This window comes from Pogoniulus pusillus, chromosome 1 (genome assembly GCF_015220805.1).
Source record: "Pogoniulus pusillus isolate bPogPus1 chromosome 1, bPogPus1.pri, whole genome shotgun sequence".
In the NCBI taxonomy this organism is placed as follows: domain Eukaryota; kingdom Metazoa; phylum Chordata; class Aves; order Piciformes; family Lybiidae; genus Pogoniulus; species Pogoniulus pusillus.
The window spans coordinates 35,736,174-35,749,384 of record NC_087264.1 but is presented as its reverse complement, the minus strand read 5'-3'; the positions used below and the strand labels follow the sequence as shown (position 1 = coordinate 35,749,384).

General features: G+C 44.9%; 1 protein-coding gene across 1 annotated transcript; it reads right to left on the bottom strand.

Annotated features, from left to right (window-relative positions):
- Nucleotides 1-256: 256 nt before the first annotated feature.
- Nucleotides 257-2,983, bottom strand: FOXG1 (forkhead box G1). The gene has a single exon (XM_064148227.1). It carries the CDS (start codon nt 2,641-2,643, stop codon nt 1,264-1,266), a length of 1,380 nt encoding a protein of 459 aa, XP_064004297.1. The 5' UTR covers nt 2,644-2,983; the 3' UTR covers nt 257-1,263.
- Nucleotides 2,984-13,211: the final 10,228 nt, after the last annotated feature.

The window sequence follows — 13,211 nt, the reverse complement described above, 5'->3', positions numbered from 1 at the left end:
TGATAAGATTTATGCCCCAAAACAGACATCACAATAGTGGCCATGGTGTTGAATTAAATACCCTGACTCTTTACATTTTAAAATAGTACTATTAAAGACAGTATGATCAGGGTCTGGGGAGGCGGGGGGAAGGGTGAAGAATATGAAAAATGGTGGACTGCTGTAATAAACAGCACTCTGATCTCCCTGTAACTTTAAAGCCTCTGTCATATTAATTTTACTTCATAAATGAGACAAAAAAACTATCAAGTATATATGAATTTAGCCTATTTTTTTTATTTCTGTGTGTTCATAGTAAACATTTTTTGTAAGTGACAAACACGGGCATATGACCACAGTATCACAATCAAGAAGTTTTAAGACGACATTAACAATCACTCAAATTTATGCGGCATTTGCGCAACACAGGTTACATATTTGCAAGGTTTACCTATAAGTACAATAGGTATTAACATTTCACTACATTTAGAAAAAAAAATAAAGGTGACCTGTTAGTGACCACATACATCAAAATATACACAACACAAACTGAAGGCAATCATTAATTTTGTCCCCTTCTGAGTCATTTGAATGGGCAGTGCTGCAAAATGAAATAACGTTGCTGTTTTTTTAAATTACTCCGTACACTGAGTGCATTTTCTAAAACCCAATCTTTGGTCTAAAAGTAAACAAACAAACAAAAGAAAGAAAGAAACAACAACAACAAAAAATAAAAAGCAGTTCTGTAAAGAAAAATATAAAATAATAAATGGATAAATGGCCAAACTGTAGGCTTTGGGCATCTTTCAGCATTAATTTTGCTTAAATACAAATTACTTTTGTTTTCTTTTTTTTTTTTTTTTTGGTAGTTTTCATAAATTTAGTGGTTTGCTGGTTTTGTTTTCTTTCAAGGTCTGCACCCACCGACATATCCATGATAACTTATAATACTGCAAACATGGAGAATCTGGCGGCTTTTAGTGATAGACTTAATCGTATTTGAATAAAAAATTGCAAAAGCAGTCACTATTTAGATACACATTCTACTATAATTTTGTCTTCCAAACCTTGTAGTCTACAATGTAATCTCCCCACATTGCACCTTGCTGACACTCCTCATCTTGGTGTAATAATAAACAACCCTAAAGACTGAACAAACGTACAGAAAAATGGGGGACTTAATAAAAAATACCTGGACTTTTTTGTTTTGCTTTTTTTTTTTTAATTATCATTTACAATGCAAATGTGTGTAAAATGTTCACTTACAGTCTGATCCCATGGATGTTAATGTATTAAAGGGTTTGAAGAAGACCCCTGATTTTGATGTGTGAAATAATCAGAAAGTCCTCCGGAAAGTCCCGTTGTAAAACTTGGCAAAGAAGGTCTTAAGGACTCACAGGGGAGAGTGGAGGGCGCCTGTGGCGACGTAGAGGAGGAGGCTGCCCTGGCCGTCATTGAAGTGCTGCTTTGAGAAGTCATTGAAGGGTGAGGAACATGGGGGAAAAAGTAACTCGTCTGTCCTGCTAGGAGGTTTACAGAGCAGGGATTTAGGGAATAGGTGCCGGAGCAGGGAACTGACAAGCCACACGGCACTGAGGCGGCCAGAGCTGCTGCTGTGAGGTGATGAGTGGCATAAGGTATCTCTCCATTGACTAGTCTATCAACACTTAACCCATTGGACGTGGAAAAGGAGTGGTTGTTTCCCAAGGAGTTTTGAGTCAACACTGAGCTGTAGGGCATGGGGTGGCTGGGGTAGGCGGACGTGGTCCCATTGTAACTCAAAGTGCTGCTGGCCCGGGGGTGATGCAGGGAGAGGAAGGGGGACATAGGCCAGTACAACGATCCTGCCCTATCCATGAATGTCAGTCCTGTGGAGGTGAGCCGGGCGCCCCTCTTGAAGGCCAGCTTGGCCCGTGAGGTGGTTGAGCGCCGGCGGAGCTTGCCGGTGGTGCCTCCAATGAAGACGTCGTCGCTGGAGGGGTCTAACATCCAGTAGTTCCCTTTGCCCGGGTCGTCGTAGTGGCGGGGCACCTTGACAAAGCACTTATTGAGGGAAAGGTTGTGACGGATGGAGTTCTGCCATCCCTGCTTGTTCTCTCGGTAATAGGGGAAGTTCTTCATGATGAACTCGTAGATGCCATTGAGCGTGAGGCGCTTCTCGGGGCTTTGCCGGATGGCCATCATGATGAGCGCGTTGTAGCTGAACGGCGGCTTCTCGTACTTGCCGTTCTTCTTCTCCCCTTCCTTCCCGTTTTCCCCCTCCTTGGCCCCCTCCGTCGCCCCCTTCTTCTCCTCCGCCGCCTTCTCCTTCTCCTCTAGCTCCGTCGCAGTCGCCGACGCCGCTCCCGCGTCGCCTTTGCCCGCCAGCATGTCCGCCTTGGCCACCTCCAGGGCGCCGGAGGCAGCGGCGGCGGGCGGCGGCAGAAGAAGCTGGCCTTTTTCCTCGTCCTCCTCCTCGGCCGCGGCGGCTCGCTGGGGCTGCTGCGGCGGCGGGTGGTGGTGGTGGTGATGGTGGTGGTGATGGTGGTGGGGGTGGTGGCTGTTGTGGTGGCTGTGGCTGCTGTGGTTGTTGTCGCTCTGGACGGCTTCGGGCACCAGGCTGTTTATGCTAAAGGAGGATTTCGGCAGCATTTTCACTTCCTTCCTATCTCCCATGTCCAACATCACACACTAGTCTGAGGGTGAAAGTTGCAGTGGCCGAGGAAGCAGCGCGCGGGGCGGCGACGGCGGCGGTGGCGGCCGAGGCGGCGGCGGCCGAGGCGGCGGCGGTGGCAGCGGCACCACCGGCAGCGGCGGCAGCGCAGTTGGACCGCAGTCTCAAGCGCTGGCAAGTCATGTAGCAATGACAGGAACCGCCGGGGAGGGAAAAAATAATAGTAATAATAATCACCAATCAGGTAAAATCAAACCGAGTCAGAGTGGAGGGGGGGAAAAAAAAAAAGATAAAAAAGGGGGAAAAAACCCTCTGAAAACCGAACAAAAAAAGAAGTAAAAAAAAAAAAACCAAACACCAAAAAAAAAAAAAAACCCAACACACACACACACACAAAAAAAAAAAAAAAAAAAAAGGAAAAAAAAAAAAAGCTACTTCATGTTGCCTGGTTCCCCCAGCAAGGCAGAGCAGGGGGGAGGAAGGAGCAGCCGCAGCCGCGGGTCGGCGAGGAGCGAGCGGAGACGGGCTATACAGACCGCCCTGGCCGCAATTAATTTCAGAGCTGCAGACACGCACCGGGGCTGTAAAAAATTTTTTGGTTTAACCTTTCCCACCGGCCGACCAATCAGGGCCGGCGGCGTGCCGGCGCGTCTGCCCGCCCGACGGCCAATGGCGGACCGCCGCTCCGCCTCTCTCCGCGTCCGCTTGCCGCCGGCCCGCCCTCCACCGCCGCCGCGACGGCTCCCGCGGCGCAGGGATACGGGTGCAAGGGCGCATCACCGCGGCGTTTGCGCCTCTTCCCCTCCCCTCCGTGTCCCCCCAACACGTTGCTGCAAGCACAAATCCCCTCACGCCAAACAAACAGCGCTCGTCCCACGGCTGCGGGTCTGGCCGGTTTTCCTACTTCGTAGTTTCTCCGGTGGACTTACATTGTCTCGTCCTTCTTTTGCCCCCTCCTCTGGCGGCGGAGGAGGCGGGGTGGGGGTCAGGGTGGGTGAGGAAACCGCGGCGCATCGGCGGCGGAGGTACTACTTTGCGGATCCCGACAAAGTCACTCGGGGAGTTTATTTTTTCTAGGCCCCGATGTCTGTTACTTCTATTTATTGTTTTACCGAGAGACAGAGGAAAAATAAACCCCACCAAACAACAAACAAACAGCTGGAGGAACCACAGACGGCGGGGTGGGCCTCCAGCCTCCTCGAGCCCGGGGTCCGGCAGTGGCCTGGCGGGACGGAGGCCGCTCCCCGCGGCCTGCTGGGGAAGACGGTTTCCTCTTGCCGCTCGGTCCGTGTCTGCCACGCTCCGGAATGTGAGTTGGGAAGGCACGGAAACGAGCAGACGCTCTCATTTCTCTCATTTCTCCGCTTTCTGCCTCTGTTTCTGGTCGCCGGGCGCGGAACTACGGCAGAGCCGGGCTCCGCGGCCTCCTGCGCCCTCCTTGGCTCCGCGCAGCCACCGCTCCCCGGCAGCTCGCTGGAGCACCGCAGCACGATGCGGGGCGTCGCAGTCCTTTGCACCTCCGGGTGGTTCAGGAAAGCTTAGGCCGCGTGTCAGGTGTTAAAAATAAATAATAATATTTATAACCCATTAAACTTATATCGCTATTTTTTGCTGCCATCCGTGGTGTCTGGCCACTGGATTTCGGTTCCCCGGGGTTTAGTCGTGCTGGGGGAGGGGAGAAGGCGTGGGGGCAGCGGCTCGGATGCTCCCGGGGCACATGAAGCGGGCGGTTTGATATAGTCGATTTCTGCCTGACGTCCTGTAACCGTACGCAGTGGTAGAGACCCAGACTTTACGGCTGCAGTTTCCAGGGGCCAAGGAGCTGGGTGTTAATGGTCCAAATCACATCGTTTCTTACTTATCAGCATGGCGGGGAAAAGAAAAATTCAACCCTAAACAAAGTGAAGCAAATAGCGTAGCTTTCTTTCTTGGAAAAGAGAAAGGGATATATAACAGATAGGGAGCATCTGATCACATCCAAACCGAAGCTATAGGCAATGTACAGCGCCGCGTTAAGCTTCACAAAGCCTACGTTTGTGTGGCAAGAAAAAGTGCTCCGTAGAAAAAATACATACAGTTCAACCCCGGCTAAAACAGTTTATCTTGGAAAAGCTCAAGTTTGAGCTCAGTGCAGCAAATATGCTTGTGTGTAGATGCACGGTTTATATATGTGTTTGTGTACGTCTGTAAGGGAGGGAGGGAGGGAGAGTGCGAGAGGGAGTAAATAAACGAGAACAATTACAATGGACCGGTAATAAACAATTGCAATTGGGAATGGCATGAACTCTGTGTATTGGATTAACCTCGAATGACCTTTCCACAATTATATTTATTTATCCAATTTCATAACAGGTTGCTACTGACTAAAACCAGATAAAAGTAAATGATCAAGCATGCTTATTTTTTACACTCTTTTTTTTCTTTTAAGAAATGCAGTTTAAAAAGCATCATGTCAATTAGTAATTCTTCCATTGCTTTACACTGAAGTGAATGTATAGGAATTCTCAAGAAAGAGTGTGATGTGAAGATTGTAAGTTGGGTCTACCATAGCAAGGGGTAAGAGGAAAGGTAAGATTGCTGCATATTATTATGATTATGATGATCATTAACTAATATGTGTCATTATGGTGGATCCTATTAGGGTAGCTAGGCCCAGTGCATTTTCCTACTCGATCTAGCATGTAATGATTCAGTGTAACCGGATTCTTGAGAAAGGACAGGTTACGTAAACATTTACTGATGTGGAGTAACTATACTATTTGTACTCTGATATGCAGGAAGGAAAGTGTTGATTAACAGAGAAGAAAAAAAAAAAGCGAAATTAGCTGATTGCATGCTCATAAGTGCAAGCTGTCATTGAACTGCTTTTAAAATAGACACAGCTGGGTGTTTGTGTTGAAAAATTTCTTGTGTTTTTGCTAATACTGAAATAAGCATGATTTTGTATACCAAACATTTTCAGATCATTAAAATTTGTAATCTGTGCTGGTTTTAAACACAAAGAAAAGAAACAGATTCATTTCACTGTAAAATTTGCTGATATTATATTAACTCAATCAGGTCTGTACAAATGCTGTATTGTGCCTTATCAAATCCCTTTGATCCATTTAATACACAAAGTGCCAAACGTGTGTATTGTTTGTTAACATTGAACGTTTTATTCAAATCCCAGCTCTGCAGCGAACTGGAGGAGTTCTCGTTTAATGTAACACTGACATTGCCTGTTGAAATTTTAATGCGCTGAGGTGTTTCTTAGGTCAAAGCTGAGTTTACTTTGTGCTGTAATTGGGAATGAAACTGTAGCAGGGAACAAAACATATGATTTATCTTTTTGCATTTCTGAGCAAAGGGATAAGAAGGAAATAAGCTCTTAAAACATTCAAAGATCTACATTTAGTAATTTGCCACGAGTTCAGAGAGGCACAAACTTAAGATTTATGGTCTTTTAATGCCGTTGATATACAGTTCTACCAAAAATGGCAATGTTGTGTCCAATACGTAGTACGTAGCTTTCTGAATCCATGAAGATTAATTTACTGTTTACAGGACAGAAAAGGATATGTAAGAGAAGCCACGTCAATTATTATTTCTGCTGGACTTTAACTTTCGAATCACTCTTTTTTTTTTTTTTTTTTTTTTTTTTTTTTTTTTTTTTCCTTCCTTCCGTAGAGAATTCTCCATTTATATCACTGCAGATATTTACTCTGTGAGTCTTGCTCTAGACGTCAGTTCTTCCTTGAGCTCTGCCTTGGCCACGACTCTTGTTCATTTCAGTGGAGCACTGCGTGAACGGGCGATTTGACCCCTCTGCTCTGGCTAAACTCAAACTCTTGTAAGAAAGTCCCTTGTGTCAGCATTTTTTAACAGAGAAGTTTTCGTGGAGTGTCTAGAGAAGAAGCCTGTGCCTGAAATGGAAGTGCACAGATCCAACCCTACAAAACAGGAGTGAATGTGCGGGGAGGAACGGACATCCAAGTCCCTCACCTGAGCGCTTGCCTGCGCTGTGACCCTGTTGCAATGAACGGCGGGAACAGACTGAAAGTGTTCGGCTCCGGGGTCAGGATGGGGTCTAATGGCCCAGCTGAAACATCCAGGCTGAAGTGCCATTCAACAAACTATCTCTGCGCACTTCTTGGATGTAATTCGTGGGAATAACATTTCAAGTGCACGGTTTCCTCTCTATTTTATTTTGTTTCCAAATAAAGAAAAAAATAATTAAAGGGAAAACAGACCCTCTTCTCTGTAATCTCAACGTACCCTCTGCCACCCCTCAGCTCCAGCCTTCAATCCTTCACACGAGTATTGCCGCTCTGTACTCTCAGGCTCTTTCAAGGGGTTAAGCTGCTAAAATGTACTGACAGCTTAAGAAATGAATGAGGGTTTTTTCAGCCATGAAGAAAGGGTATTTAATAACTACGCTTCGGTGGCATCATGCTTCCATGAAACAAGTCGGGACACTTTGGTTTAGCAATCAGTAACATCACATTTGGTAGAGTAAATGCTTGGATGTACACATGCACATTTCTATTCCCCTTTGACTCTAATCTTGCCTTATTTATTCCAGGTTACCTGGGCAATTAAGGTAAGGGCTTCTCAGCAGACATTGATACCCCGCTGCTAGGACATGGCGAATGGGGACGGAGTCGTGCGCTAACAAAGAGAAAGAGGTAGTCAAACATTTTGAAGTGAATAAGAGTGAAGGTGGATGGATGGATGAATGGAAGCAAAGAGGGAGAGGAGGAGATATTCAATGGTTTATCCTTCTATCCGCATTTGCAGATTTAAGTTTAGGTGTTCTTCTCTAGCCAGCTTCCAGTTAATCCTCAACAGCTGGTAGTGGCGCTACCGTTTAGTGATTAGAAGTTAGTCTATTTAGCATGCTGTATCCTTCTTCCACGGGCTTTAGTTACAGGTTATACGATTAGGATTGCGAGAACTGTAGCGAACTAAACTTCCCAGTAAGAGGTCTTCACACCAGGGAAGTGTTACTTTGCTGCAGCAGCCCTGCCTCGTCAGTCATTAGGAAGCTGCAGGTTGTCAGAAGCTTCTCTTGCGCGCACACACGCGCAGACACACACGCGCACACACACAAAACCACAGCACTAAAACTAAATTAAGAAGCCGATGATTAAGACAAGCGTCTACTAGGCCTGTCATTTCAGCATCCTTCCATCATAACATTGTGGCACCGAGAAATTTGCTTGAAAACCCTGGAAAAAATGTCTATGGGAGAGCCTCGTGTTTCAGATAGCATAAATGTTAGCATCAAATATCGACTGGGAACTGCCTCGGATGCAATATAGTATTCCGCAGAGGAAAGGAGCACTGCACAGATCTGCTATCCACGCACTCCCGAAACTCTGGTAAGTATTTCTCCCTTCTATTGCAGCAGGTACGCAGGCACTATGTGACTGGAACCGGACCGGGTTTGAAAGCCTCAGCTAAGTTCCCTTCGGAGACTTCGGGAAACTCCCTCTAAAGATAGATCTGTAATAAAAAGTCTCTACTGGTTGACTAATGGTTATTGGCACTTAGTGCCCCTTGAAGAAGAGCAGCACATATTGTGCGGAAGACCTTGCAAGCACCCTTTAAATACAAATATTTTAAGTCCCACTCCCATGCGTCCTCACCCCTGTTGTTTTCGGGCTAGTTGTGTTGTATCTCCTCTCCTCCCAGCCCCCCCTCCTTACCCCCCCAAGCTCTCTAGTATTCCTTTTCCCCTCCCCCATTCAGAACTAATTGCTCAGTTGCTTAAATGTTTTAAGATGAGCTAAATTTCTCCATCCGATGATCTTTGAGAAGCTGCAATGCACCATAAAGAACAGCCAGCAGGGCACTCCGTACCTTCCGGAAGCCTGCGCAGCTAGGGGAGAGGTAGCGTTAAAACAATGACATTAACCAACTAGGTGCCAAGAGTTCCTCTCTTGTTGAACTTTAGGAAGTTTCTTGGACAAGCAGAAGTTGGACGGAGAGCGTGGAAATGGGAAACAGTGGCTGCAGGGACCAGAACACTTTGCAGATGCTGTAAATGTAAGACAGAACGTAATAGTGACAGAAAGAGATCCGAGTAAACATTGCAGTATACGTTTCTCGCGGCAACCACGCTGGGTGGCGAGGTCTGAATTAAATAGCCCTAATTAAAAGATGAAGATTTTGTTTATTTAGTCCTGAAACCGTAGAATACCATCCAGAGAAACCCTAGCTAGAGAGCGTAGAGGATACACTAGATTTGGTGTGTTGAACTGCCACTGATAGAACTTTTCAGAATAGAATACTTTTACCTTCTGCCAACTTTAACGTTAAGATGGGAATGTTTTTCGATCCTAAATGTCACTATTGTTTTATATGCCAGCGTGCATAAGAAAGCCGTCACACCTGCCGAGGCAATACGTGTCTTTGTGAAACAAAAGCTCTACCTAACTCGGAAATCAAACCGACAATTAAAATATCTCTTAAGAATTTTCCACAGAGTTATGAGACGACGATAATAAGACGCGGGGAGAAATGGACAAGTTAAACACCTTATACCGTTCTCGAGGTTTAAATATCTTTATTTTCTTCTGTATTCACTGTTAAAATATTCTCGACCAAAATAGTGGTTTTGCTGGAGTTATCAGACTGAACTAAAGAATCGCGAAATAAAATACAGGGAAAGAGAAAGACTTTCCGTCAAATAGTGCTTGAAGAGATTTCTAGGTGCTCTTTGACTCCTAAGAAACTGTTGCTGGAATATTTTCATGGTGTTGTTCTAAAGCTCTTTAGCCTCTTAAAAACGTAGTCTTTGGCAAATGACACATGGATCTATTTTTTTCAGTTTTTCGGTAACTAGAGAGAAAAGACGCCACCCTCTCTTCTCCCCCTCCTCCAGCACAAGGGCAGATGCAGTCTCTCTCCCAGTGCTGGCTCATCCTAGCTCCCCGCGGAGGGCCGCCGGGCGCCCCGAGGTGCCTATCCATCCTACCTGGCCGCGCCGCTGCCTGCCCGGAGCCGCTCCGCCCCGTCAGAGCCCTCTCTGCACCGCACCTCCAGCGCACCCCTCGGCTCGGAGCATCTCGGGCTCCGCGAGATGAGATGCAGATACAGTTTTTAGGGCCTACAAAAGCGCAACATCCTCCTCTACCACACCCCACTCCACCCCCCCTCCGCCCGGGGCCCTCTTGTAACCATAGCAAAATGCCCAGAGTAACACAAAAGCCATAAACAGCTATGCACCCTTTTAGGAGAAGGCGTTTTGCGAGCTTGGGAGCAAAGCTGATTTTAGCTTTCTCCGTGCCTGGGGCTTAGGCGGGAGTAGGAGGTGCCGAAACGAGGTGCCAGTGCTCAGTAGCGGTGGGACCCGCACTTTGCGGGTGTAGAGGTGACGAGGCTTGCTCCAGCTCCGAGGAGGCTGCCCGGAAAACAGACTTTGCTGGCTCCTCGGTCTCCTCGCACGAGAGGGACTCGCAGGAGTTGCCTCTTTATATAGGTTGTTCTGAACATTCTTTATAACGGGCAGGGTGGTCTCCATGTTTTCTTTCTTGCTTTTTCTTTCTTTATCGGAGGAAGGGGAGAGTGATGGTAAGGAGCTTGTTGTATGATTATAACCGCTACCACTTCTGAATAAGTTTCTTAGGGAAGGGCTGATACCATAGCCTTGATATCAGTGGGTGTGTTCACGTATTATTTTAATATGATATGTCTTTCATGCAGAGCTTGTTTTCCTCCTCCTTCCACAGCCCCCCCCCCTCTTTTTACTCCCCCTCCTCCCCCCCCCCCCCCCCCCCCTTGTTTCTGGAATTTGTTTCGCTTTTAAAGCACCAGCACAAACAAACAAACACACAAAAATGACTGACAACAAGTTAAATCCCATTTGTGTCCCTCCCACCGGGCACGGACGGTGCCTCGCTAAAGCCTGGGGTTTGTAGTTTTGCCTCGACAGTAATTTGACCAAGAAACAGAAGCGGCTGCAGACAGACTTCCTGTGCACTAACAATGCGGGGAGGAGAAACGTTCAAAGAAAAGAGTTCTCCCGGGATGCATCTCCTTTGTGTGTTTTCTCCTCTCCATCTTTTAGATGGGGCGCTCGCACAGGCTTGCACACACACACACACACGCAGAGGTTATGCTTCCTAGTTATTTTGAAGAAAATAATCTTTATTATGATCAAGTATGAAGTCCACCTAAATAATGAAATCATGCCGTAGCTCCGGAAACTGCGACAAGTAAATAATTTCCGTTTTGCTTACTGACAGAATACCAGCAGAGGATGGCATTACACTTTATATTCACACTTACTTCAAAACGTAAATGAAAAGACAAAGAAAAGGCTTAGAAGTCCTTGCACACATTAGAATTAATAAACCGATATCCGTTTAGGAGTAGGTAACTTAATTTTATTCCCCCCCCCCCCCCCCATTTTCTTCCTCCATAAATACTATGATTATACTAAATAGTGAATCCACAAAAGCAAAAAAGCATGTTCTCTCTGAGGTCGGTATTATGTTGTTCTGAGGCTTCACTGAAAGGCTCTCGCATTGAGCCACCGGAATTGCCGCGCCTTCCCTTCTTTTTACCTCACAGAACCGCGGAAAAAACATTCGTGCCTGACTGTACCTAAGAGATACCTTTTCAAGCAATCGCACGGTTTGCAAACGATAGTTTAACTTTTTCTGTTGTGGTGGGCATGTGTTTTGTCATATGAAATTAACTTGTGAAAGCCTTTGTACCATTTTTTTGATTTGTGTTTGGCGACAACGCGGATCATATCTCATCGCGTTGATGGTTGATACAATTGCTAAATTAAAGGCATGCTTTCGTCTTTGAAAAACAACAACAACAACAACAAAAGGCAACCTTTTGAGAGCTCATCCTCAGCAAAACAACCCAAGGAGGAGTATCACAACGCAGCGTAATATTTTCCATGCGTGTGCAGCGTCTCCATATACATCTGTATCATTCTACATCTTTATTGTTTGTGCCTAAAGACAGTCACTCCTGGGCTTCTTATCTATATCCGCCACCTAAGAGAAAGTATACACACAGTATACGAATAGTCACTCTAATTTCTTGGAATGCTCTAATTTGCGTTAGATTAAAAAAAAAAATCCCCTCTTCCCCGTCTTTACCTATTCTCTCATGGTAAATATTAGCAACTGAACTGCTTGCCTTAACGTGTTTGTATGTTTGCGCTCCAAGAAGTGCACCAAATAGTTGCAGTAAAATGATCAAATCTTCCTATGTACGTCGTGGTGGGTTTTTTGCCTCCCCCCTCTCCCCCCCCCCTCTCCCCCATTTTATTTATTTATTAATGTACTTATGTTCTGCTTTTTATCTCAAAGAGGACATCGTGCTGTTTCTGGGTTAGGTGCTCCTCTAGACTTCGAGATTTTAAGTCTAAAGCTTTCGGTATGTTGGGGCTGAAATTATGGTTTTCCACATTTCAAAAGGGACGAGGCTCTATTTATAAATGTTACAGAAGGTTTCGTTACTTCAGGAACAACAAAACAGGAATAGAGCTGCAATTTTCAAGAAAATAGGATTTCAAAATACAGAAATAAAAAAGTAGCAGAGACGATGTATAATTCAATCAAATTACAGAAAATTGCTTTAAAATTCAGAACAGTAGCGATCCATTATGTCTGTTTTATTAGTGACAAGTAGAATTACTCTAAAATAAAGAACAGTGGTGAATATATAATTGGCTGTAATCATGTTAGTGTTTGAATAAAAATGCTGGGGACATTTAACACATTGACAACAAAATGTTCAGAAGCAACTTATTTATTCAAACAGTTTTTATTTGCATCCACGTGAAGGAGAAACACACTTTTGCTTATGATAAATCAACGCTTTTCCACTTTCAATAAATAGATATATTTGAAAAATTATTAATTATTTTATTATCCAAGGCTTAATAAAGTCTCCTGAGTACGACTCTGTTATTGATTGCTCAGTACCCAAAGGACGCCATCTACAGGAAAAGGTCTTTAAACTTAACACAAATCCAATCACTGTTGATTTAGAAAAAAAAATTAAAAAATTAAAACCAGAGTTAATATTCCTCTCTAAACCAGCTCCGATTTTACCCACAACACCGATCACAATATTTGCTTTGTAATTGATTATTGTGATTCAGTTTGTTATAATTTGACATGATGCAGGAATCCGTTACTAGAGGCCTTTTCTCTGAGATACGGTGTTTGAAAAAATACATTGAACTCCCTTTCTTAAGCGATTCTTTTCTCCCAAGATTGATTTGATCTGAAAATGCGTAACAGCTCATGAGATCTCTCCCTTCAACCAACTGTGTGGAAAACGCTTGCAAAAGAGCCCCTAAACTAAAACAACTTGATTGAAAGCAGTTTGTGCAAGAGTTGTGTCATGGAATATCTAACATTTCTTTAACTTATTTCCTTTTGGATAATGTCAGTAATTATCAGCTGTGGCAATCATAGAGTCATCTATTCCTACAGTGCATCCTTTGCCCCATAGCTTATTACTTTAATGTGACACCTAGTTGTGCTGCTCCTTTCAGAACCTTTGCTGGGAATCCCATCGAAGTAGAGTGACCCTTAATATTTTGATCACACAAACACAGATC

Coding starts and splice junctions, on each gene's coding strand:
- FOXG1 (XM_064148227.1), bottom strand. CDS start 2,643: ATGTTGGACATGGGAGATAGGAAGGAAGTGAAAATGCTGCCGAAATCC.